The sequence below is a fragment of the Giraffa tippelskirchi genome, chromosome 12 (genome assembly GCF_054371585.1).
Source record: "Giraffa tippelskirchi isolate mGirTip1 chromosome 12, T2T-mGirTip1v1.2.pri, whole genome shotgun sequence".
Classification (NCBI taxonomy): domain Eukaryota; kingdom Metazoa; phylum Chordata; class Mammalia; order Artiodactyla; family Giraffidae; genus Giraffa; species Giraffa tippelskirchi.
Window position 1 is genome coordinate 90572835 of NC_137286.1, and position 26807 is coordinate 90599641.

Sequence of the window (26807 nt, forward strand, 5' to 3'; positions counted from 1 at the left end):
CAGGTCCTTACTTGGCGGTAAAATGTATCTGTCCTCCAAGGCCCCGTCAGAGTCTATAACTTCTATTTCTCTCCCATCCAATACTCAGCAAAAGCTCAGTTGAGAAAAATCATATTTTTAGGACAGCCTGAACGATACGTAAGCCCGTCCATTTTTCTCTACTCTGTTTACCCGTGGCTTGAGCCAGATCAGCAGAGAGCAAAGTACTGGAAACAACTAGGTAATCCCTCACAGAAAGGCTGATCCAGACTCGCTCTGGCATCCGGCCTTCAGCCCACGTGGGGGACACTGTTAGAACAGCCCCAGTGGTACTCAAACTGCGGTCAAGGACACAGCATTCTCTTCATGAGGACCCGGTGGAGACATTTTTCAAGTCTTTATACCAGGAATCTCAACAAATAAACTTTTTAAGTTGAAGTATAACATATATAGAGAAAAGTACACCATTCATACAGGTACAGTTGAATGAATTATCACAAATTATAACAACCACTCAAATGAAAAAATTAAAACATTACCAGCACCTCAGAAGCCCCTTCATGACTTCTCCCCATCACTATCCCCACCCTCTTCCCCAGAGGCAACCTCTGTCCTGATTTCTAATACCAAAGTTAAATCTTTTTTTTTTTTAATTAATTTTTATTGCAGTATAGTTGCTTTACAATGTTAGTTTTTACTGTACAGCAAAGTGAATCTGCTATACGCATACATATATTCCCTCCTTTTCTGGATTTCCTTCTATGTAAGATAGAGTTCTTTGTTCTCATTAGTTATTTATTTTATACATAGAGATGGGAATTGACATGTATACACTTTTTACTTTTTTTTTTTTTTTTACACTTTTTTCCTAACTGCAATGTGTGGCTTGTGAGGTCTTAGTTCCTGACCAGGAACTGAACCCTCCAGCTCCGGGGTGAAAGCAAGGCATCCTAACCAACTGGACCGCCAGGGAATTCCCCTCATTTATCTGCTTTTGAAGTTTACAGAAATTGAATCATACAATACGTCCCCTCTTGGTCTTCCTTCTTTTACGTATAACTTTTTTCTGCAGTGCATCCATGTTATTATGAGAAGCAGGCTGTTAATTTTCATTACTGGACTTTCCCCTGTATGTACCTGCAGTCCACTGCGTGTATATACCACAGTTTATTCATTTAGGCTGGTTCCGGTTTGGGGTTATAATGAATGACGCTGCCATTCTGGTGCAGAGTGAGCACTTCTGTGACACATACCTCAGCTGGGTTTTAGGGCTTGCACATGTTCAGTTCCATTTCAAAACAGTTTTCCCCTTTACATTCCACCAGCAGTGTATGAGAGGTCCAGTGGTTCTGTGTCTTAACCAACACTCATCATTGTCAGTCTTTTCATATTTAGCCATCTTAACAGGTCCCTGGTAGCCCAGCAGGTAAAGAATGCGCCTGCAATGTGGGAGACCTGGGTTCGATCCCTGGGTTGGGAAGATCCCCTGGAGGAGGGCATGGCAACCCACTCCAGTATTCTTGCCTGGAGAATCCCCACGGACAGAGGAGCCTGGTGGCTACAGTCCATGGGGCTGAAAAGAGTTGGACATGACTGAGCGACTAACCACAGCAGCACACAGCAACATCTTGTGGCCTTCATTATCATTCCCCCAAATCCCTTCCCTTTTGTGAAATGTTTAGTCAGATTATCTCATCAACTTTTCTCTATTAGATTGCATGTCTTTGTCTAATTGATTTACTCATTGGGATAGGTCTTCTGTCAGCTATATGTACTACAAATGTCTTCCACCTTCTGGCTTCCTTTTTTTTCTCTTAATGGTGGATTTTGATGATCAAAAGTGTCAAATTGATTTTTTAAAATCAATACTTGATTTTAAAGTGTCAAACTTATTGCTGGTTTTGAATCCTTTTAAAGGATATATTCTTCTATTTTTTCTTCTTGAAGCTTGATTATTTGCCTTTCACATTAAAATCAACAATTCACCTGGAGTTGATATTATGCATGGTGTGAGGTAAGGATCAAAATTCAATTTCCCCACATGGATACGCAACTGACCTGGCACCATTTACTAAAAAGACTATCCTTTCCCCATTGCTCTGCAGCGGTACCTTCATCCTAAATCCAGTGTCCATACACGGGAAGGTCTGTTTCTGGTCTCTCTAGTCTGCTTCACTGGTCTATCTACTCATTGGTTTTCCTGTACCAACACTACAATGCCGTAATTACTGCAGCTTTATACTAAGACTTAATGTCTGGTAGAGTAAGTCCTCCAGCTCTGAGCTCTCACAACATTGCCTTAGCCTTCTTGGCCCTTTGTATTGCCATAAAATATCTTAAAATCAACTTATCATTTAAAAAATGGCAAATAGATAAATCTGTTGCGATTTTAATCGGGATTACATGGAATCTATAGATCAGTTTGGGGAGAACTTACTTCTTTACAATATTGAGCCTTGTAATCCATGAACATGACATATCTCTGTGCTTATTTATCTCTTATTTAACTTCTCTCAGTGTTTTAGAGCTGTTTTTGTTTTCTGTGTAAGCCTTGAATATCTTTCTGTTCTCCCCTAAATATTAGAATGCTATAGCAAATTATGGTTTTAAAAATGCTAATTATTTATTGGTAACTGGTTTGTTTTTAATCCCATGAAAACAGGACTCTGTTACTCAGAGCTTCCCCCTACCTGATGTTCCATGAAACACCATCCCACTTGTTAAAAGTGGTCTGATACATGCTGGGGAAAGTTGAGCTTAACAAATTAATCTCGTTTCTTTACTGCAGAACTTCTAAAGTCTTTAATGTGCTAATAGAATACTCCTCAAGTTTACTTGCCCATATTCATTCATTATTCAACAAACATTGTGGTCAAGTATCATTCAAGATATAAGCATAGAAGACAGCAGCTACTCTAGGCATTTTAAGCAGGAGAATTGAATACGGGAATCTGACTAGCGGACAGCAGGAGCAGGCGTTTGGCTAAACTTCTAGAAACGGCTCCCAGATGAGCAGAGGACGGCCCCTCCCAGGGAAGGCACTCCCACCGAGGCCGCCCCTGGCCCTCTATCCCTCTGCCCCACCCACAGCCGCCTCTCACCACCCACAAAGCTGAACGCTTGATGTGCTCACGCCCTAAACCCTCACGTTTCCACAGCCACAGACATTCCCTGTCACCGGAGAACAGGAAAACCACAACGAAAAGGAACAGCTGAAAACGGTCTCCACGCTTTCACCCTTCAAACCTCTCACAAATACCTCAAAAAGTGAAACCAATCTTGCATCCAGGACTGTAACTGCAGCTCTCTGCACGGTAAGAGGAAACCTAGACAGAGGCGGAACACAGGCTGAGCTGAATGACAGCATCCACTGTGACCAGCCAAGTGCCTGGTGTATGTATATGCCAGGCAACCCTCCTGGGCAGAGAATACATCCGTGAGCTAAGAGGCTATAAGAAAAGCAGGTGTTGAATGAGTTAAGGTGGGTACCTGCTCCCCACCTCTGACAGAACTGCTACAACATCTGCCAAAACAAGTGTTTCCTGCAACAGCGTGTGGGCGTGTCTCCCTCTTGGTACTGAAGGTAAATGTCAACTTTATGTGTCACTTGTATCAATTACACATGACATCATGGCATGCCTTTCTGCATATTAACTTTACCTTCATCTTATTATTTCTCACTCTTACTTTCCCTGTGTTCCTGATTTACTTTTTATCGTATTTTTGTAAGGTATTTCAAATCTTCCTCCTTGCAAGAGAACAGACATAAATTAATCAGCTGTTGGTGAAACCCCAGTGTTCACCCATGAGGAGTTAACCCACTCACAAATACCTTCTACTGTCATTTTTTTTTTGTTGGCTTCACAAATTTGATATACTACAAATGCAAAACAGAAGCATTATTTCATTTCTGGTTTCACTTAGGTAACCAAAAGACTGGTGGGAAGATCAGAAGTTGAGGCAACAATAAGTTCTTTGAAATAAAAAATTAATATAACATGCTCTATGGCATTTCATGATAATTGGCTTTATTAATGTAGAACAATTAATGTTAGCCATAAAAGAATATAATTAAATGTGTTTTATTCTGTTTAAAATTTATTCTGTTTCCTGTATCGCCATTCAATTGGAAAAAACAACAACAGCAAAAACTCATCAACCTTACAGTCCATTTGAAATTGATTCCACTGAAATCAATTAGGTTGTTCCAAAATGACAATAAAGAAAGAAAAGCACGGACTGGAATGCATTACATTTTGGCCCAACAAAAAGGATTCATTCTCATAAAGCAAGCTGACAGTGTTTATGACTTTGAAAATTCACTGAAACTTTTTGCGTGAGTTGGATCCTTTGTGATGCATTTTCTTGAGTTCTACCCATGACTGCCACAGTAACAGTCCTGGGATCAGAACCCAAACACCATTGAAAAATACCAGATAGACCAAAAAGTAGAGCCAACTGTTGGTGTTGAGGTTGGGGCTTCCCATAAGCCAGTCCGGGCAGAAGGTCATCCACCCGCCATACAATTCACACACGCACAGGGTAATCTGTACGAAATGCCTGTTAGAGAGAAAGAGACAGGGATGAAACTGCCAGCTGTACCAACATCATCTCCCACAGCAGAACACCTCCCTGAAGTGCGACCTCAGGTATGCATAGAGCTCCCTTGATGGGGCAAGTTGATAATTGATGAAGACCCATGCTTTCATTTTCCTTTGGAGAAGACAATGGCAACCCACTCCGGTATTCTTTCCTGGAGAATCGCACGGGCAGAGAGACTGGCGGGCTACAGTCCACGGGGTCGCAAAGAGTCAGACACAACGAAGCGACACTTTCCTCGGAGAAGCAACAGTACCCTCTCTAGATTATGCTCGGAGTTAAAGAAGGTCTCTTGCGTATCCAGTCCTATCCCTTGGAAGGTTTAGTGAAGTCACAAAAGAGAGACCTGGATGTGAATCTATGAGCTCCAATCTCACCTGTTGGAAAAGGACTAATAATAGTCCCTTCCTTCAATAATGCTTCACTGGCGGCTCGGTGTTAAAATATTCACCTGCCAGTGCAGGAGACTTGGGTTCGATCTCTGGGTCAGGAAGATCCCCTGGAGGAGGAAATGGCAACTCGCTCCAATATTGTTGCCTGGAAAATCCCACGGACAGAGAAGCCTGGCGGGCTACAGTCCATGGGGTCTGTCGAGTCGGACATGACTTAGCGACTAAATAACAACAACCTTGAATAATATTGTGGAGATTAAATGAGATATGTAGATAAAGCACTGTGCCTGGTACATATTCAGCAATGCATATGTGTGAAAATGTTTGAAATAATAAACACATGGTTAAATGTAGCAAATCCACAGCCACGATCATGGAGTCAAGGTCATGTAAGGCACCCAGAAGCAAGCTCCAGGAGATGGTGAAGGACAGGGAAGCCTGGCATGCTGCAGTTCATGGGGTCACAAAGAGTCGGACACAACTGAGTGACTGGACAAGAACAAGGCACCCAGGAGAAAATTTTTCCTCCCAACTCTCTAGGTAAAATCGGGCGGGGGCAAGTGGATTAAATGGCTTTTGAGGTCTCTTTCAAGTCTGAAACTTCATGAAGTTTTACACAGACTTCTTTGATACAAGATGGTGAAAAATGGAATGCCACTGTGCCCAGCTGACATGAGTCTGAAACCACTCCCTGGGAATCATTCCCAGGAAAGCAATCTGTTCGTCCCAGGTCACTCTGTCCCTAAGAAGGAGAGGAAGGAAACGGAAGGAGGGAGCCAAGTTCCAAGTTTCAGGGCCTGACTGACAGATGGTTAATCTGCCGTCTTTCTCCTCCATCTCCTCACTCTTCTGCCTTCCTTACACCTTCTACAAGCTGCTTCTGAAAAGACTAATTTATCTTGCATGTCCACCTCAGAATTACATAAGAGACTTCTCTTTGTGACACGTGGAAGAGGAGTTTCTAGAATGATTTGGGGGCAGAGGATGAAAATAACTACCCTTTGATTTTCCACAATCCTGGTGGCAAATCACCCAAAGCTGCTAACACTGTGCTTGTCTATACAGTATACATATTTCTAGTGTTTTTTATTTTGACCCATCCGAAATTAAACTATATCAAATGATTTTTGTCTACTTTACTTTTTGTCTAACCAAGAACAGTGGTTGTGATCCTCTCCACATGTCACTCTGGCATTGGGACAGCTGGTGTTTCTCCTCTTTCCAGCCGGATAGGAGAAGAGCACTTACCGATAATGTTTCTCTTTGACGATGGCATAAATGAGGACCAGTGCCAGAGATCCACCCAGGATGACGGTCAGAATTTCCACAGACATGATGGTTGGATCAAAATAAAGCCATCTTGCATCAGCTTTGCCATATTCTTTCCCTAAAAACAAAATACACTTTGTTACTCATCTGGCAATTATTTTTATGACAGTTGGTGGAAATGACCTCCCCCCCCCCCATTTGGAGGAGATAAAAAGAGTAACTGAACTGCCATTCTCTCTACAGTCTTCATGATGCCTTAGTGGAAGGCAAGACGGGTCCTGAGACAAAAACACATCGCCACCAGACACACATAATAATAACATCACATTATATTTGTAAAATGATTTGCATTTTCCAAAGTGCTTTCACAGGTGTGGCTTCTTTCCCTCCTCCTTTTTCATCATAAGCAGCAGAATCCTAAATTAATTTGACACAGTCAGACTTTGCAAAGATAATCTTTAATAATTATCTCGGTAGGTGCATTATAATTCCTAACTTCAAAATTTCAATATAAAGTTTGTATTAGTCAGACGTGGGAAAATTACTGTTCAGGAAATGTTTATAAAAACACGTTTATTAATAACTGAAGAGGAATTGAGTGTTGAGGGGCCAGCAAGGAGGGGAGGGGAGCAACATAGCCTGGACTACAGAATGAATCTGAAATGGCCAAAGGGGGCATTTCAGTCTGCTACAGACACGGTATTCACTAACAGCAGCCACCACAAAAGCCTCAGCTGAGCTGACCTGGGAGTAGGTGTGCACTAAGAAATCTTTTCAGATGCCATTATCGGGATGGTTTCTTCCAGAAAGCACCAAGAGGTCAGACAGTCTTTTTAGTGCTGGACCGAGGGCCTTACGTGAAGTCGTATTTCCTTCCCTCCTCTCTTCTTTCCTTCCTCCTCCTCTCCCTCCTCTCTTTCTGTCTTTCTCTCTTTCTTTTTCTCTTTATCAAAGTAATACATGCTGGTCCTAAGACCTCCAATTACCAGTGTGTGGGGGGGAACCCCAAAGCCCCCACCTCTTTGCTTCCTTTAACTACGGTTCTCACATAACTTAGGAAAGCTATGAATGGTCCAAAATTAGCTACATGATCTGATTGATTGGTCTGAACAGCACAAAACAACAGTCTCTTAATGGTTAGAGTTAGGGTCCCTCCGGGGCTGGGGACAGAGGTTTCCGATGAAAGGCTGTCCTCAGGGAAATGACAGGCCAGTAAACAGAGTGAGCTATTAAATGAGATAACACAGAGACACACGCTGAGCAGGGAGGGATTCTGTGAGAGGCCAGACACAGCTGGCAGAGTCGTCCAGCCTGTCCTTAGCTGACTGCCAGCCGTGACCTCACTGGAAAACAACTTAACAGTGAAAGTAAAAGTTTTCCCTCTAAATTTAAACACAGATACAATAGGTGAAATACAGTATCTAGTGTATCCAAAATCTAAGAAAATATCACAAGTGAAAGGTCAGTGCTTCAGGAGCGAAGAGATTAGTGGGTATTCAGACATTCACAAAAATAACCCTATTCATTCATTAAAAAAAAATTTATTTATTTGGCTGTGCTGGGTCTTAGCTGTGGCACAAGGGCTCTTCAGTCTTTGCTGCAGAATGTGGGATCTTTAGGAGAGGCCTGAGAACTCTTAATTGCGGCATGTAGGATCTAGTTCCCTGAGCAGGGAGCGAACCCGGGACATCGGGAGCGGGGAGTCTTAGCCACTGGACCACCAGGAAGTCCCCATTTCATTCTTCTATTCAACAATTTTTTGTAGCATATAGACGCCTCTGTGCTAGACCTCAAGAATGCCCAGCACAGAACACAAAGTCTGCCTGCTGGTGGCTCACGCTATCGCGAGGTCAAACCCCACAGTAAGTGACAGGGACAGAGAATGGGGCCGGGGAGGGAAGGCGCTGACTGCAGAGACTAGGAGATGAGGGGTTCTGATCTCCTCTTCACCCTATAGGGGAATGGGGAGCCCACGCTGGGTTCACGGGGCGGCTCGGCACACAACAGGCGGATGAGGCTGATGGCCACTCCTTGGGGACGTGACACTCGCAGGCTCGGAGAGGAGGACCCTGTGCCACGGGGGGCCACGTGGGGGCTGCACTAGGATGCAGAGTGAACAAGGAGGGGCTGTGGGAGGCGGGCTCTGCAGTGACACCAGGGGGGGTGACCCCTGTTCCCACGGGCGATGTGGCTGGCCTGCTGGAGTAATTCTGAGGGCTGGCAGGGCACTGAAGCCGGCTCCTTGGGGATACACAGGCATCGTGGTGGTCCGCGAGACTGGGGGGCGTGGGGGTGGGGGCGGGCTGCTTGTCTAGCCTTCCATTATACAGACAAGCAGGGTGGGGGGGGCCGTGCACTTAGGGCATTTGAGGACCGCTGGCTTTCACCAGGAGTCCAGGCACACGCAATCCTGGATCTTAATCTCAGGCTCTTCTCTTACTCCCAGACCTTCCATTGTCGGTGTTCAGTTGCTCAGTTGTGTCCGACTCTTTGCGACCCTACGGGCTGCAAGACGCCAGGCTTCCCTGTCCTTCACCGTCTCCTGGAGTTTGCTCACACTCGTGTCCATCGAGTCGGAGACGCCGTCCAACCACCAGCAATCAAGGCAATCAAGTAAGGATAAGCACCACACAGATCAGTGGCCAGCCCACCATTCGTTTCTGTTCCAAAAGACACCCGGTCCAGTCTCAGGGGCCAGTCTGAGGAGGGGGTCACGTAACACGAGCCCCACACAGACCCTCGTGTGGCGTGTCAGCTGCCCCCACCTTGGGGGAGTGTGTATGAGCTGAAACACAGCTCTCACTCCCTAAATCAAATGGCCTCTTCTGGAACTTGTGCTAAGAAATAATCTGAATTACAGAAATAAAGTGCATTTCGTGGGGAAACAAAAAATCTCAGGTCTTAAATCCCAGGAGGTGAGCCCTGACCTAGGGGAGGGAGAGGTGTTTCAGGGGAAAAGTCTGAGCAAAAGCCTAGGGGTGAGAGCGCTTGGTGTGTCTGAAACTACAGGTAATTCAGCAAAGTTGAAGGAGACAGCATGTGTGTATGTCTGTGTATGACAGCATGTGTGTGTGTGTGTTTGTGAAGGTGGGGGCCGGGGGAGCGGTGGGGGCAGCATCAGTGCTGGAGAGGAAGGTGGGGTGGGAAGGGGAAGCAGGCCCTGCTCTCTGCCCACCCAGTGTATCAGACCTCTGGCACCTCATCTACCGCTTAACTTTGACCATCTCTTTGCAGGTTCAATGCCTATAAAGGGAGAGAAGGGACAAGCAGAGCATTAACATACCTAATATGATCCTCATCCTTTATCCTGTGACTGACCGCCAGGCTCGGGCAGAGGTTCAGAGAAAGAGGCAGAAGCAGAGCTGGAGGAGGTATCCAGGAGCCGAGCCACAGCCGTGGCCTTTGCCACAGAGCAGAGATGAGGACGTGAGGGGCGGCGACTTTCTCTCTTAACCAAACTCAAGTCAGCCTCCTCCGAAACCCTTTCTCCAAAAGGCCCCAGCACCTTGGGTTCTGGGCTTGGCCCAAGAAACGTGCTGAGTAACTTGAGTGATTCATTCTCTCAACAGCTTTAAAAATGCCATACGGCGGTGTTAATTGTATTGACTGTGTCATACATTATAACCCTAGTAAGAATTTATTGTATAATTAGAAGTCTGTACCTTTTGAACATCTTCATCTAATTCCTCCACTTCCCAGCTCCTGCCTCTTGTAACCACAAATCTGATCCTTCTCTAAAATGAGTTTCGGTTTTTCAAATTCCACATATAAATGAAATATTATAGTTTTCATTTTTTTCTGTCTGGCTTCTATCACTTGCCATAATGTTCTTCAAAGTCCATCTATGTCATCACAAACAGCAGGATTTCCTTCTTTTTATGTTTGAATAATATTCTGCTTCCCTGGTGCCTCAGGTGGTAAAGAATCCACCTGCAATGCAGGAGACTCAGGTTCGATCCATGGGAAGGGAAGATGCCCTGCAGAAGGGAATGGCAACCCACTCCAGTATTCTTGCCTGGAGAATTCCATTGACAGAAGCCTGGCGGGCTACAGTCCACAGGGTTGCAAAGAGTCAGATAAATACATTGCAAATTGTTTATCCACTCATCTGTCAATGGACACTTAGGTTGTTCCCATGTCTTGGCTGTTGTATAATAGATACTGCTGCTATGAACAGAGAGCATAGATTATCAATCACTCTTGATATCTCATCGAATTCCTCATCCCCTACCCTCTGTATCTTAATACCCCGGCCTGCCTTCAGCAAGGATCCTGTTGAGTCAGTCTATCATGAGTCCCCCAGCCTTGATGTTTCTTCTTAATAATTTTCTATCCACTGACTCCGACCCTGTTCCTAACCTATAAATCTCCACCTATCCTTGTATTTAGGGCTTCCCTGGTGGCTCAGATAGTAAAGAATCCGCCTGCGATGCAGGAGACCCGGGTTCAATCCCTGGGTTGGGAAGGTCGGCTGGAGAAGAAAATGGCAACCCACTCCAGTATTCTTGCCTGGAGAATTCCATTTTGGGGCTTCCCAGGTGGAACTAGTGGGAAAGAACCTGCCTGCCAATATAGGAGATTTAGGACACATGAATTCGATCCCTGGGTTGGGAAAATGCCCTGGAAGAGAGCATAGCAACCCACTCCAGTATTCTGGCCTGGAGCATCCCATGGACAGAGGAGCCTGGCGGGCTATACTCCATGGGGTTGCAAAGAGTCGGACACGACTGAGTGACTAAACATGAACACATGTCCCTGTATTAAGGGTTAAGCCAATCTCTCTCCCACTGGCGTGGTCTCTGTGGAATAAAGTCTTCTTTACCATCTTTAACAAGTTCTACATCCTGGTGTACCAAAGGACAGTCCACAGATCAATATCTAGGAGGCCTCATCCCAGATCCTCTGAATCAGAATCTGCATTTTAAAAGAACCCCAAGCAATCTGTGTCCTTTTGTTTGGCTGTGCTGGGTCTGTGTTACAGCACACGGGCTTAGTTGCTCTGAGGCATATAGGATCTTAGTTTCCCAACCAGGCATCGGACCTGTGTCCCCTGCATTGGAAGGTGGATTCTTGACCACTGGATCACTAGGGAAAACTAGTTAATATCTCTGTAGAGAGGAAAGAGTTCTGGAAATTATCTACAAGAATACATATATGTAACTGTAGCCCACCAGGCTCCTCTGTCCATGGAATGCTCCAGGCAGAATCCTGGAGTGGGTTGTCATGCCCTTCTCCAGGGGATCTTCCAGAGCCAGGGATTGAACCCAGGTCTCCCACATTGCAGGCAGATTCTTTACCATCTGAGCCACCGTACAATATATACACATATATATACAAATAAATGTTAAAAGTATGGAAAATATCCAGTTTAAATACTGCAGACTCCTCAATCTGCACTCACTGCAAACATTTTAAAATTTAGCTTTATTGAGATAAAATTCATGTGCCAGGTCTGTTTTTTCTTCAATCTGTTTAAAGTGTATAATTCAACAAGTTTTAATACATTCCCAGATGTGAATAACCACAGTCTCACTTTCCATTAGTTTCTACTTCCCGAGAGAGACCTGTACCCACTGTCAGTCATGTCCCATTTCTGGCCGATATTCCACTCCCTTCCTGCACCCCCAGGCATCCACTAATCTGTCATCTGTCTCCATAGATCTGTCTCTTCTGGACATTTCATGCAAACAGAATCATACAACATGGGGTATAGGTACTCATTTAATGGACAGCCATACTTGGAATTAACCCCTGAAACGTGGCAAGTGCCAACATTTTACATTACTCACACAATGAAGCGATCAAGGCATCTGAGTCCGTGATGTTTCCCGCCATAGACAAGTAGACATAAGGGCCTTCCTAGAGAGAAGAAAAGGAAAACATGCTCTAATTCAGCATCACACCCACAGGATGGCACCGCAGGTACACCCCCGTGCGGGCCAGCACCCCTTGCCCAGCCTGCAGGAGCGCATATCCCGGCAGGCACCCTCAGCCCCGCACCGCACCATCCCAGCACTTATGGGCGGGGCGGGCGAAGGGAGATCCTGGAGCCTGGCCCCCCGACCTTGGAAATGGATACATCCAAAGTGAATGTTTATATAGTAAATGCTAGTTTTCAGTGACTGGCATTCTAAAATCAGAGGTGTGTTCTGATGGGGGGAAAAAAGATAAGCTGAAAATTTTGTCCAAGAGTCTAAATGTTATAGTAAATAAATTAAATTCTGGATTAATCCAGAAGTACTTCAGAGTATTTCATTGCGTCTCACCTCAAAAAAACCCAAGATCTCTCTTAACATAAGTAGCATTTAAGTATCACTATCAGAGCAGGAACTAGTTCTTTCTTCCTGCATAAGGGCAAACAGGAAAATTGAAAATGCTTACAGGCTGTATTTAACATTTTGGGTAAGGAAATCTCTGCAATCATATTTATATTTCCTCATCAGTGATGTGTTTCTTTGCCTAAAATTTCAAAAACTGGATTAACTAGGATTCCCTAATACATCTGATTATGTCGCTCCTTTGAACAAATTTTGTTGCTGGTCAATGCAACTTTTTTTTTCTTGTTTCTTTTCACCAAAACAATCACTTATATGACATCAGAACAGTGTCTCTGCCTAAACCCTAAGCTCACTTCTCGTACAACTTCCCAGAGGCTACCAGTTTTAACCACTTCTAACTGTAGTTCTGGCAACTATCTTTATACTTGTATTACTATTTCTTTGTGCTCAATCAGTCGTGTTCGACTCGTTGCGACCCCCACCAGGCTCCTCTGTCCATAGGGATTCTCCAGGCAAGAATACTGGAGTGGGTTGCCATGCCCTCCTCCAGGGGATCTTCCCAACTCAGGGATCAAACCCAGTCTCGCACACTGCAGGCAGATTCTTTACTGTCTGAGCCACCAGGGAAGCCCAAGAATATGGGAGCGGGTAGCCTACCCCTTCTCCAGGGGATCTTCCGGACTCAGGAATCTAACCGGGGTCTCCTGCCTTGCAGGTGGATTCTTTACTAGCTGAGCTACTGGGGAAGGCCCACTATTAACTGTCCATCCTGAAAAATTACGCTATAAATTATGCTGTTCCCTTCCCCTTCCCTCCATCCAATTTTTGACAATGTAGGGGAGGAGAAACTTCTTCCTCTCCTCTTAGGTTCTGTAAGCTGGTTTAAGAATTAATTGACATAAATGGATTAAAAAGAAAAGCATACACATTTGATTTACTATGTTGACACGTGGGAATCTTCAAAAGGAAAATGACCTGAATAAGCTGTCAGGCCCCCAAACTCACACGCCTTTTTACCCAAAGACCAGTAACTGCAAGGATGTGAAGAGACCAAGGGTCTTGGGCTGAGGACAGTAAACCCTGGGAAAGTGACCAGGAAATACGCAGGGAGAAACTAATGGAAGACAGGGTTATCTTAGTCGGGCTACTTGCACAGGACCGTTTCAGCACTGACTCCCAGTCCTCAGTGAGATGCACGTGCTTTTCCTCCTGGTAAAGGGAGGGCACCTTTCTCAAGGGAAATTCAAAGACCTCATTTGAGCTAGAAATGGGGGAGATCAGAGTGCTCTTCCCGAATCTACTGTTCCTCAACTGCCTTCTGTTCAAAATCATCAATGTGCCAAAGTGGCATAATTTGGAGTGGTGTGTTCTGAACTCCTTTAACAGCTACATGAGTTCTCTTTAATTCTTCTGGGAGTTATCCCAAATTTGTAATTTCAGGAATAAGCTTCAAACCTCACCTGACCCCTTCATCATTGCTGTGCAGTATATGGACTTCTGTGATATCAGGCGTGTATGAGAGCCCCCCAGCAAGCTCTCTCCCCCTCCTCCCCACTTCTCTCAGCCTCTGTCCACTTTGCTTGTACCTTGCTGAGATTGACTGCATTTCCATTCGTGTTCTGTAAACATATTTGTCTTCCCCATTTTATCTGTAAGTAGATTCTCAAAGCCGAAAAGTCAATCAATACTCTATTGACAATATGGCGGTTACATAAACAGTGTTCATTGCAACAGGCCACAACTTCTTACTGTACAAATCCGTATTTATGTCACTTAAGAAGAATGAGGCAAATGGAATATTCTTTCTTACACTCATACATTTCTCAAAATCACGCTACAGTTTAGTTTCTTTCAACTTTGGGCCAGGACTTTCTTATAAGATATCTTTGTTTATGCCACAGTCTGTAACTGCCTTTCTTTTTCTCTAACTGAGAGAAGAAACCTGACTTTTTCCCCATCTCATTAACATAATCTTACAGCTTTTTATCCATTCCGATCTTCGCTGAACAGAGGCTTGAAGCTGGCTTCTCTTTTCTTTCTTTTTTTAAAAGATTTATTTACGGCTGTGCTGGGTCATTGTTGCTGTGCTCGGCTTTCTCCAGTTGCCAGCGAGCGGGGGCTACTCTTTCTGGAGGCGCGAGGGCTTCTCACTGCAGCGGTTCCCCTTGTTGCAGAGCACAGGCCCCAGGCATACGGGCCTCAGTAGCTGCAGCGGGTGGACTCGGCACCTGTGGCGCACAGGCTGGGTTGTTCCACGGCAAACTGGAATCTTCTTGGATCAGGGACCGAACCGGTGTCCCCTGCACTGGCAGGCAGATTCTTCACCACTGAGCCACCAGGGAAGCCCTATTTTTGCTTTTCTTGACTTTCTGTAAGTTACCTAATAGGTTAAGTGTGCTTTATTTCAGAGCATACATGAAAATCCTATTCGCTAAACATTTAAAAAAATTACACATGAGATAAACAATGTTTTTAAACAAGAAGTACTCCCTGTCTACTTTGTAGCTCCTTATTCTCACCAGCTGATTTTTTTTAATTTTTTTATTTTTAGCAGAGCCATACAAAGTCCACATCACTTCCTGGTATGGCCGAGGAACTTTCTAGACAAAAATACATCTGCAGGACTGGCCAGTAGGGGCAATGAGGCTGAGCTGAATATGACCCTCTGTGGGGCTCAGTCCACCTATCTGTGAGATAAAGGACTTCCCAAAATTAGACTGTTGATCTCATGACTTCCACGAGCAACCTCTTCAACTGAAACCATCAGCAAACCCAGACTCTTGACATCCTGTCTGGCTCTTTCCTCAGGAGCAATTCTGTGGGTAAATGCAGGATGGGGACCTGGATCTAAGATCAAGATCAGAGTCACTAGAAACATTAGTTACTATTTTCCAGGAGCCAAAATTACCTGTAGAATCCTAGAGAACGGGAACAGACTTACTTCCTCCCATGAATTCACATTTTATATCAAATGAACCATAAAGCGCTTTTTCTTCCCTCTTATTTCCAGGGTCTGGAAGATGAAATTTATACTAACTTGCAGAATAAACTTGGAGGGTTATCAGCTCCAAAAATCTTTAATCATAATATATGGAGAAGAACTAACCAGCCAGAACTAAAATTCATGTTTGAGCTCAACAGCTACCTGGAGATTTTAAGGACCAGATGAAAGGTCCTTGGTAAGCAGCAAAGGCCATCACTAGGGTGTTGCTTAACTGGGAAGGAGGGCCTGAACAGGTGGAGGGGTAAGCACCCTGCACTGTAGGCTGGAGATCTGGGTGAGCTTGAGCAAAATATATATATATATATATATACACAGCAGATTTTATTTCTTATATTTCCTGCTACCTTGACCTCCTGAGTTTCAACTCCCTCATCGATATAAAGCAACAGAGTAAAGCTCTCAACAGATGTCTGATGAATGAAGAACTGAATGAATGAGAGAGTGATGAGCAGAGTTAGGCTGGATCTTCACCTTTTCGCAAAGTGTGTCTTACTGACTGGAAGTCCTGAGTGCGGCACTTGGTCCACTGACCTCACTGGTGAGGTCCATGAGCAGTGGCCCGGGCGGAGTGCCTGTCAGTGGAGGGTCAGGCGTGGAGGAAGGGGACCCCATGGAGGGTTGTGGGGTCAGCACCTTTAAAGCCCCAGCCTTTCAAGTAGGAGTGGGTTGTGCATCCCACACCTGCCACTGCTCATCAGTCATGGGAAGGCCAAGCTCATGGCAGCCTCCAGGGCAGACTCCCTGACTGACTGGCTGGGCTTGAGGCTGTCACCAAGAATTTCAAAGTGAGTGCAATTATTCCTACTGCTGTCTGAGAGGCAGACACCTGTCCCCTAAGCAGCACAACCTGAATTTTCACAGAGAAACTCACTCAGGATATAGGGGCAACATGACAGGAGGTCTGGGTTCCCTTGAAAATACTTCAGTAATAATGAAAGAAAAAGGAAGGGTGGGGAAAGGAGGGAGGGAGAAAAGGAAAAAGTGACAAATGAAGCAAGTGCAGCAAAATTTGAAAACACTGAACCTGCTCATTACACTAGTCTCTACATCTGTGCATGTTTAAAATTTTTCACAGTAAGGCTTAATTTAAAAAAAGATACATCGGGCTTCCCTGGTGGTCCAGGGGCTAAGACTCTGCACGCTCCCAACTCAGGGGGCCCAGATTTGATGCCTGGTCAGGGAACTAGATCTCAAGTGCCACAACTAAGACCTGCTGCAGCCAAATACATAAAATAAATAAATACTTAAAAAAAAATATATATATAGCACCTTTTCATGCTGTTCATGGTTAGATAGCATCACTGACTCCTTGGACATGAATTTGAGCAAACTCCCGGAGATGGTGAAGGACATGAAGCCTGGCGTGCTGCAGCCCATGGAGTTGCAAAGAGTTGAACAGGACTGACTGAACAACAACACACAGCACTTTGTCAAAAATGAACTGCTGTCCCTTGTGTTTTTGGATTCCTGCCTCAGGACCCCGGGGTCCCAGCGGTCCTCTGCCCTCACACTTCTCACACACACACACGCAGGGCCCCCCCCAACCCCGGGACCCACCGGCAGCATCTGGGGCTCCCGCCGGGGGCGTGGCTCTGCCAGGGTCCCCTCTGGACCCCGGGCAGCCTGGGGTCGGGTCTGGATCAGCCTCAGCTCGCACAGCTGAGGGGAACCAGACGAGGGTCGCGGCTCACCACGTGCAGAGCCAGCACGCCACACCACAGTAAGCTGGTCACTAACCTCTTCCCCGTCAGACGCCCTTTAATATCAGACAAACTGGTGTTTCAACTGTCAGTGTCGTGAGTCTCCAGTTACCGGAGCCTCAAAAAACCACGGACAAACATGCTCACCTTCTGCCAGCCCCAGCGTGTCCTACACACACACAGACACACACACACACAGACACACACACAATAAGGATAAAAAGCAAGGAGAGCCAATGGCCATGACCGCAAAAAGAAAGGGAAAACGCTCTCGGTGTTTGCACTCCCTTTTCAAATTACCTGTGCCCTTCTGTTGAACAAACAGCCATCTACATGCGAGCCCCCGTGTCCTCCTGGCGCCACGTGACACGCTGAGTGAATTCTCCGTGTTGTCCAGTTAAGTCTGCAGAGAAGCCACACTGAGTGGGCTTCCACTCACCCTGTGTGTGCATGCTAAGTCACTTCAGTTGCGTCCGACTCTTTGTGACTCCATGGACTGTAGCCCACCAGGCTTCTCTATCTGTGGGATTTCCCAGGCAAGAATACTGCCGTGGATTGCCATGCCTTCCTCCAGGGGATCTTCTCGACCCTGGGATGAAGCCCTCATCTCTTATATCTCCTTTATTGGCAGGCTGGGTCTTTACCGCGAGGGCTCACCCTGATAAGGGCTCTTTTCCTGTTACAACTCACTGTCCTTGCCCTACATCGGTGCTCCTAACCCCCACGGCATGCTGACATTCTTTTTTTTTTTTTTTAAGTATTTTATTTTTTAATTATTTATTTATTTGTCTGTGCCAGGTCTTTACTGCAGCACGTGGGATCTTTAGTTGAGGCATGTGGGATCTAGTTCCCTGACCAGGGATTGAACCTGGGCCCCTCTGCATTGGGAGCGCAGAGTCTTAGCCACTGGACCACAGGGAAGACTCCGTGCTGACTTTCCATCACACTTTTCTTTTCTCTTCCGACATCCTTTCTGGTGGTGTACTTTTACCATTTTAACTATTAAAAGTTGTTGAAGTGATACATGCTGTAAGTTAAAAAAATTTACAAAAAGCTATAAAGTGAAAGGTAAAAGTCTCTTTCTCTCCTGATCCCCAATCTCACCCCCCAGAGATATCACTGCTTGAGTTCCATAGTAGTCTTCAGGAAATTTTTCATGTATGTTATTATATAGCTATAAATATTTAAAATACTTTCTTCCTGCCATTAATTTTCCTACTATCAACCTAGAGGGTGATGAGGACAATTCCACAATGTTTGTTGACTTAAAAAATTTTAAGCTCAATATATCAGGAATTTTGGTTTAAAAACCATTTAATTATATTAAATACTCTAAAATGTGACTGGACTATACCATCTAATTGAGCTGCTAACAAAATCAACTTAAAAGCTAAAATGAATCATGGCAAATAAATTAAGAAACAAAGGCAAGACTTCCCTGGAGGTTCAGTGGTTAATACTTCGTATTTCCAATGTTCAGTTCCTGGTCAGGGAACTAAGATCTCATATGCCTTGGGGGGGGGGTGGCGGGGAAGGCTGGTCTCATCTCATTTTTCACTTAATGTGTTCCAGACACGTAGTTCTAACAATGCATTTTATAGACTTTAAGACAGCTACAAGTCAAAGCTCAGATTTTAAAAACATGCTTGAGCTGGGCAAGTTTCTGCTATTTATAACTCAATGACCAATTTGTAAAGAACGCTCAATTTACTCATTTCACCCTTAAAGAAAAATTTATAAAGGCTTTATAGAAATAAAAGAGAACATACATTTTCTTCTTTGTAATTTGTGTTTATATTTGTAAAGGCTGAATTTATAGTTAAATATATTTGTGGGGTTTAAAAAAAAATGCGTTTGAATGAAGAGCCAGAAAAACTGCAATCCATTAAGAGTGGGAGAATAAAGAGGAGTAAGAATAGAATCAATACATAAATCCTGTCAAAATGTATTAGCATTTACTGATCTGACTCATAAAACCTCAGCCTAATCAGACTTGATTTTTCCATGTCATGGCAACAGCACACATCATTGTTTCTGGAAGGACCAGCTGCTTCAGCCTCCTACAGCCCCTCAATGATGAGGCTTTATTGACTTCATAAATATATGCTGCCCAGCTGTCATCCGCTTAATGAGGCGATGACTTCCATTTGATGGAACCATTCCATTCGGTCCTAGCAGGCGGGCTGTCGCCTGATATTAACAATGGACCATGCTGGCCCTTTCAGAAGTTCGGGTACCACACAGCCACATAAGTTCTATTGTTCCTACAATATGGCAGCTTAGTGTTTGCTTTAGGACTTAAAAACCACTTCTCCCCTTTAAAGAATACACCCTCCTTTGCTGAGGCAGTTACTTCTTAGATTTGAAACCTTCCAAGGCTCATCTTTATTGGACATGTGTATTATCACATTATTACTTAGGGATAGGATGAAAATTAAAACTTAATCCAAGTAAGGAGGATGATGAGGAGGGGTCACCAAGGGGACAGAAGAAGAATGAACGTTTACTGAACTCTCCTAAGTGCCGGGCACTACGCCAAGTGCCCTACCTCCTTGCTATTCATATATGGTCCATGGACCACAGCTCGGGCACCAGCTGGGAGCTTGTGTGGACTGTCAGATCCTAGCCCAGACTTATGGAGATTCCCGGGCACAGTCAAGTTTGAGAAAACCTGCCCTAAATTACAAAGTTTATTTAATCCTTTCAACTACCATTTGAAGAAAACATTAGTTCCATACTTTATGTCTACAAATTTGGGGTAGACATCTCAAATTTGGGTCCTGATTTTGGACTTGCAGGCTCCAAAACTGTGAGAAAGACATTTCTGTTGTTTAAAAGCCACTCAGTGTGTGGCATTTTGTTACAGCAGCCTGAAGAGACTAACGCAATAAGGAAACCCAGAAAGAAAGTTTCCTTTTTCCCTCCCTTAAAAAAAAAAAAAAAAAAAACCATATTATTTTGTTTTTTATTTCTCTTCGCTGCCTAAAGAGTTTAATGCAGAATACAAGTATGAGTAAACAATGAAATAAATAATTTCCCCGGTGCTCAGCAGTAAAGAATCTGCCTTTGATACAGGAGCTGCAGGAGACTCAGGTTCAGTCCCTGGGTTGGCAAGATCCCCTGGAGGAGGGCATGACAACCCACTCTAGCATTCTTGGCTGGGAAATCCCATGGACAGAGGAGCCCAGTAGGCTAGTCTATGGAGTGACAGAGAGTCGGATACGACTGAAGTGCCTTAGCAGCAGCAGTAAAGGGGGGGAAATCACTGTAGTGAGAATTTTGGTTTTTCTGTGTATGCTCTGCAAAGCCTCCTCAGCCTGTATTTCTCACACATATTTAATGCACATACCCTGGTGATTCAGTCAGTAAAGAATCCGCCTGCAGTGCAGGAGACCTGGGTTTGATGCCTGGGTTGGGAAGATCCCCTGGAAAAGGGAATGGCAACCTGCTCCAGTATTCTTGCCTGGAAAATTCCATGGACACAGGAGCCTGGCAGGCTCCAGTCCATGGAGTCGCAAAGGGTCGGACACAACTGAGTCACTAAACAAAACACCACGATATTTCATAATGCACATATATTTCTTCCTTCCTCTCTGCATCACAGAAAGGATTTCCAGCGGGAAAAGGGGTGCTGCCCAAGATTTCACAGGTGGGAAAAGACAGAGCCGGCCGTGCCAGCACACCTGTTGGACCCCAAAGGCCAAGGCTTCTTGAGTAACAGTCAGAGCTTCTCTGGAACAGCGCTGAGTAACCAGGACTTGAAAGGCAGCCTGTGGTGTGTGTGAGGGTGAGCGACAGGACAGAAAAGAGCCAGGAAACCACGCTGCGAGAAATGGCGGAACTGCGGGGTGGACACGGGACGCAGCCTCCCTTTGGTCTACAGAAGACAGCACAAGTAGGACCCAAAGACATCACAAGGGGCCAGTCTCAGCTCAACAGAAGGCAACATTTTCTTGTAACTAGAGCTATTCTATTTTGGAAAGATGGCACCGACTGAACGTTTTCAAGCACAGGTGGCTGACTCCAGGACGTCTGTCTGGACTATGAGAAAAGTCCTATTTCAAGGGGGAGACTGGGCTACTTGGCTCCTAAACACACCTCCTAGCCTACGGCAGTGTTCTCACTTTACACACACAGTACTGGGCGTTCCTCTGGATGTGTGGGGCACGACGCACACCGGGCCCTGCACGGACTGGACCAGGGTCTACACTGTGCCAGGCGCTCCTTTGGCTGTGGGTACTCAGATCCGAGGATCGGGAGGGACAAGGAGGCAGTCAGGGCACGGGCTGGTGGCTGGCCTACGAAGCAGCCCTTGCAAAACATCACAACCTGAAGAGACCCAAGCTGGGCCCGTGACAACATTCTTATTCTCCGAGAGCACCAATTCACAAAGAGGGCGTGAATCCAATCTGATTCTGACAATTAATATGTAGGAGAGGCCAGGAGAGGCCCAGAACAAATTGACACTCTGAATAAAGTCAGGTTACCAGGAAGCACGGTGTAGTCGCTGGATTGGGCTGCCACAGAAAAGTACCACAGATCAGGCGGCTTAAAACCGCAAACACTTAACTGCGTCACAGTTCTGGAGGCTGGATGTGCAGGATCAACCTGTCAGCAGGGCTGGTTTCTTCCCAGGGCTGCAGGGGGAACTGTCTTGTGCCCCTCTCCCTACACCTTCCAGGGGTTTGATGGTACTCTTTGGTGTTCCTTGGCGTGACGGAACCTCACTTTGATCGATGCCTTCAAGTTCACATGGCGTTCTCTCCCTGTGTCCAAATTCCCTCCTTTATAAGGAACCAGTCGTTATTGGGTGAAGGTCCACATTCATGACCTCACTTTAAGTGAGGAAGTATTATACTGTGTTCTACTACTTTTACCGGGATCACTGTCCCAAGGAGGCAGAGGAGGAGAAATGGGAAATGGGACCAAGGAGAGGCATGAATCAGGTATGAGGCTACATTAGTGGGTTTAGCAACTTAGTAAAGCTGCTTAGTAACAAGCTAACTGATGTCTCAACCTTACACTTGTCCAGAGGCTGTATGAACTATTGCTTCTTTGGGGAGTTCCTCTTGGGTGAGGAGGGAAGAATTTATCCTGTGGTTCCCAAAAACCATTGTCAAAGATTCACCCCGTGGGCAGGGGTGTGGGAGCCGAGTGGGACCCCAAGACCTCACGCCTGAGTGGCATGTGAGGGGCCTGGGGCAGGGGCTGGAAGCAGAAGCTTCCTGGATGGGACCCAGTGAAGCTGGAGTTGGTCACTGTCGTGGTGGCAGAAGCAGAGCAAATTGTAAAGGGTCAGATGAAGCCAAGAAGATCTGAGAGGTACCTGATACAATCTTGCTATCGCCTACTGGACGACTGGGAGAAAGTAGCTGACGGGACTACAAATGGGGATCACGTTTCTGGGATCTTCAAACACTGGCTTCTCCTGGTTTAGTCGCTCAGTCATGTCCAACTCTTGTGACCCCAGGGACTGTAGCCCACCAGGTTCCTCTGTCCATGGTGTTTCCCAAGCAAGAATACTGAAGTGGCTTGCCACTTCCCTTCTCCAGGGGATCTTCCCGACCCAGGGATCAAACTCGGGTCTCCTGCACTGCAGGCAGATTCTTTAGCAACTGAGCCACCAGGGAAGCTTTTAGCTTCCCTTAGAGCAAGCAACTATACTTTTCAGGATCCATCCTGGGTAAATACTTAAGACAAGTGCATAAAAATGTACAGAGAACATTCTATATAATTGCCAGCAACTGGGAAGAGCCCGTAAGTCCAACAATTTAGGACTGGTGAAAAAGATTATACATAAAGTATAATGGAATCCTAAACAGTTATTCACAATAAACTGTGGAAAATTCTGAAAGAGATGGGACTACCAGACCACCTGACCTGCCTCTTGAGAAATCGGTATGCAGGTCAGGAAGCAACAGTTAGAATTGGACATGAAACAACAGACTGGTTCCAAATAGGAAAAGGAGTATGTCAAGGCTGTACATTGTCACCCTGCTTATTTAACTTATATGCAGAGTATATCATGAGAAACGCTGGGCTGGAAGAAGCACAAGCTGGAATCAAGATTGCTGGGAGAAATACCAATAACCTCAGATATGCAGATGACACCACCCTTATGGCAGAAAGCGAAGAAGAACCAAAGAGCCTCTTGATGAAAGTGAAAGAGGAGAGTGAAAAAGTTGGCTTAAAACTCAACATTCAGAAAATTAAGATCATGGCATCCAGTCCCATTACTTCATGGCAAATAGATGGGGAAACAGTGGAAACAGTGGCTGACTTTATTTTTTGGGGCTCCAAAATCACTGCAGATGGTGATTGCAGCCATGAAATTAAAAGACGCTTACTCCTTGGAAGGAAAGTTATGACCAACCTAGATAGCATATTAAAAAGCAGAGACATTTCTCTAATAATGAGTGATGTTGAGCATCTTTTCATGTGTTTGTTAGCCATCTGTATGTCTTCTTTGGAGAAATGTCTGTTTAGTTCTTTGGCCCATTTTTTGATTGGGTCGTTTATTTTTTTGGAATTCAGCTGCAGGAGTTGCTTGTATATTTTTGAGATTAATTGTTTGTCTGTTGCTTCGTTTGCTATTATTTTCTCCCATTCTGAAGGCTGTCTTTTCACTTTGCTTATAGTTTCTTTTGTTGTGCAAAAGCTTTTAATTTTAATTAGGTCCCATTTGTTTATTTTTGCTTTTATTTCCAATATTCTGGGAGGTGGGTCATGGAGGATCCTGCTGTGATTTATGACGGAGAGTGTTTTTCCTATGTTTTCCTCTAGGAGTTTTATAGTTTCTGGTCTTACGTTTAGATCTTTAATCCATTTTGAGTTTATTTTTGTGTATGGTGTTAGGAAGTGTTCTAGTTTCATTCTTTTACAAGTGGTTGACCAGTTTTCCCAGCACCACTTGTTAAAGAGATTGTCTTTTCTCCATTGTATATTCTTGCCTCCTTTGTCGAAGATAAGGTGTCCATAGGTGCGTGGGTTTATCTCTGGGCTTTCTATTTTGTTCCATTGGTCTATATTTCTATCTTTGTGCCAATACCATACTGTCTTGATGACTGTGGCTTTGTAGTAGAGCCTGAAGTCAGGCAGGTTGATTCCTCCAGTTCCATTATTCTTCCTCAAGATTGCTTTGGCTATTCAAGGTTTCTTATATTTCCATACAAATTGTGAGATGATTTGTTCTAGTTCTGTGAAAAATACCATTGGTAGCTTGATAGGGATTGCATTGAATCTATAGATTGCTTTGGGTAGTATACTCATTTTCACTATATTAATTCTTCCAATCCATGAACACGGTATATTTCTCCATCTGTTTGTGTCCTCTTTGATTTCTTTCATCAGTGTTTTATAGTTTTCTATATATAAGTCTTTTGTTTCTTTAGGTAGATATATTCCTAAGTATTTTATTCTTTTTGTTGCAATGGTGAATGGTATTGTTTCCTTAATTTCTCTTTCTGTTTTCTCATTATTGGAGTATAGGAATGCAAGGGATTTCTGTGTGTTAATTTTATATCCTGCAACTTTACTATATTCATTGATTAACTCGAGTAATTTTCTAGTAGAGTCTTTAGGGTTTTCTATGTAGAGGATCATGTCATCTGCAAACAGTGAGAGTTTTACTTCTTCTTTTCCTATCTGTATTCCTTTTACTTCTTTTTCAGCTCTGATTGCTGTGGCCAAAACTTCCAAAACTATGTTGAATAGTATTGGTGAAAGTGGGCATCCTTGCCTTGTTCCTGACTTTAGGGGAAATGCTTTCAATTTTTCACCATTGAGGATAATGTTTGCTGTGGGTTTGTCATATACAGCTTTTATTATGTTGAGGTATGTTCCTTCTATTCCTGCTTTCTGGAGGGTTTTTATCATAAATGGAGGCTGAACTTTGTCAAAGGCTTTTTCTGCATCTATTGAGATAACCATATGCAAATCAAAACCACAATGAGGTATCATTTCACACCAGTCAGAATGGCTGCTATCCAAAAGTCTACAAGCAATAAATGCTGGAGAGGGTGTAGAGAAAAGGGAACCCTCTTACACTGTTGGTGGGAATGCAAACTAGTACAGCCACTATGGAGAACAGTGTGGAGATTCCTTAAAAAACTGGGAATAGAACTGCCATATGACTCAGCAATCCCACTGCTGGGCATACACACTGAAGAAACCAGAATTGAAAGAGACGCGTGTACCCCAGTGTTCATCGCAGCACTGTTTACAATAGCCAGGACATGGAAGCAACCTAGATGTCCATAAGCAGACGAATGGATAAGGAAGCTGTGGTACATATACACAATGGAATATTACTCAGCCATTAAAAAAATACATTTGAATCGGTTCTACTGAGATGGATGAAACTGGAGCCCATTATACAGTGAAGTAAGCCAGAAAGAAAAACACCAATACAGTATACTAATGCATACATATGGAATTTGAAAGATGGTAACGATAACCCTATATGTGAGACAGAATAAGAGACACAGATGCATAGAACAATTTTATGGACTCTGAGGGAGAAGGTGAGGGTGGGACGTTCTGGGAGAATAGCATTGAAACATGTATATTATCATATGTGAAACAGAACACCATTCCATGTTCGATGCATGAGACAAGGGCTCAGGGCCGGGGCAATGGGGTGGCCCAGAGGGATGGGATGGGGAGGGAGGTGGGTGGGGGGTCCAGGAAGGGGAACACATGTAAACCCATGGCTGATTCATGTCAATGTATGGCAAAAACTACTACAATATTGTAAAGTAATTAGCCCCCAACTAAAATAAATAAATTTATTAAAAAAAATAAAATAAAATAAAATAAAAAGCAGAGACATTACTTTGTCAACAAAAGTCCATCTAGTCAAAGCTATGGTTTTTCCAGTGGTCATGTATGGATGTGAGAGCTGGACTATAAAGAAAGCTGAGCGCAGAAGAATTGATGCTTTTCAACTGTGGTGTTGGAGAAGACTCTTGAGAGTCCCTTGGACTGCAAGGAATCCAACCAGTCCATCCTAAAGGAGATCAGTTCTGGGTGTTCATTGGAAGGACTGATGTTGAAGCTGAAACTCCAATATTTTGGCCACCTGATGTGAAGAGCTGACTCATTTGAAAAGACGCTGATGTTGGGAAAGATTGAAGGCAGGAGGAGAAGGGGACAACAGAGGATGAGATGGTTAGATGGCATCACTGACTCAATGGACATGAGTTTGGGTAAACTCCGGGAATTGGTGATGGACAGGGAAGCCTGGCGTGCTGTGGTTCATATGGGGTCACAAATAGTCGGACATGACTGAGCGACTGAACAGTTATTTAAATTTATGAGGTATTAATAGTTCAAGAGACTCATACATATGGTCACTGAACACAGCTAAATGAAAACACAAAGAATGAATAATACGATTCCATTTTTGTAAAAAGGATCCTGAAAAATATTTATATGGATATATATATTCACATAAATTCTGGAAGACTATTTTTAAGAATACTAACAATAATTATCTCTAGGTAATTTTAACTTTTCTTCCTTTTAGATATATGTTATTATTTTTTACAATTATTGTGGAAATAAATAATTTAAACAAATTTTGTTT

At 44.3% G+C, this 26807-nt stretch overlaps 1 protein-coding gene across 1 annotated transcript in view; it reads right to left on the reverse strand.

The window, feature by feature from the left end:
• Positions 1-3985: 3985 nt before the first annotated feature.
• EBPL (EBP like) overlaps positions 3986-26807 on the reverse strand; it is a 32951-nt gene continuing 10129 nt past the window's right edge. The window contains exons 2-4 of the mRNA XM_081547575.1: positions 12029-12098; positions 6219-6357; positions 3986-4539 (exon numbers count right to left, since the gene is read on the reverse strand). Of these exons, the coding sequence (XP_081403701.1) occupies positions 4299-4539; positions 6219-6357; positions 12029-12098 (450 nt within the window). The 3' untranslated portion in view covers positions 3986-4298. The remainder of the gene's footprint in view (positions 4540-6218; positions 6358-12028; positions 12099-26807) is intronic.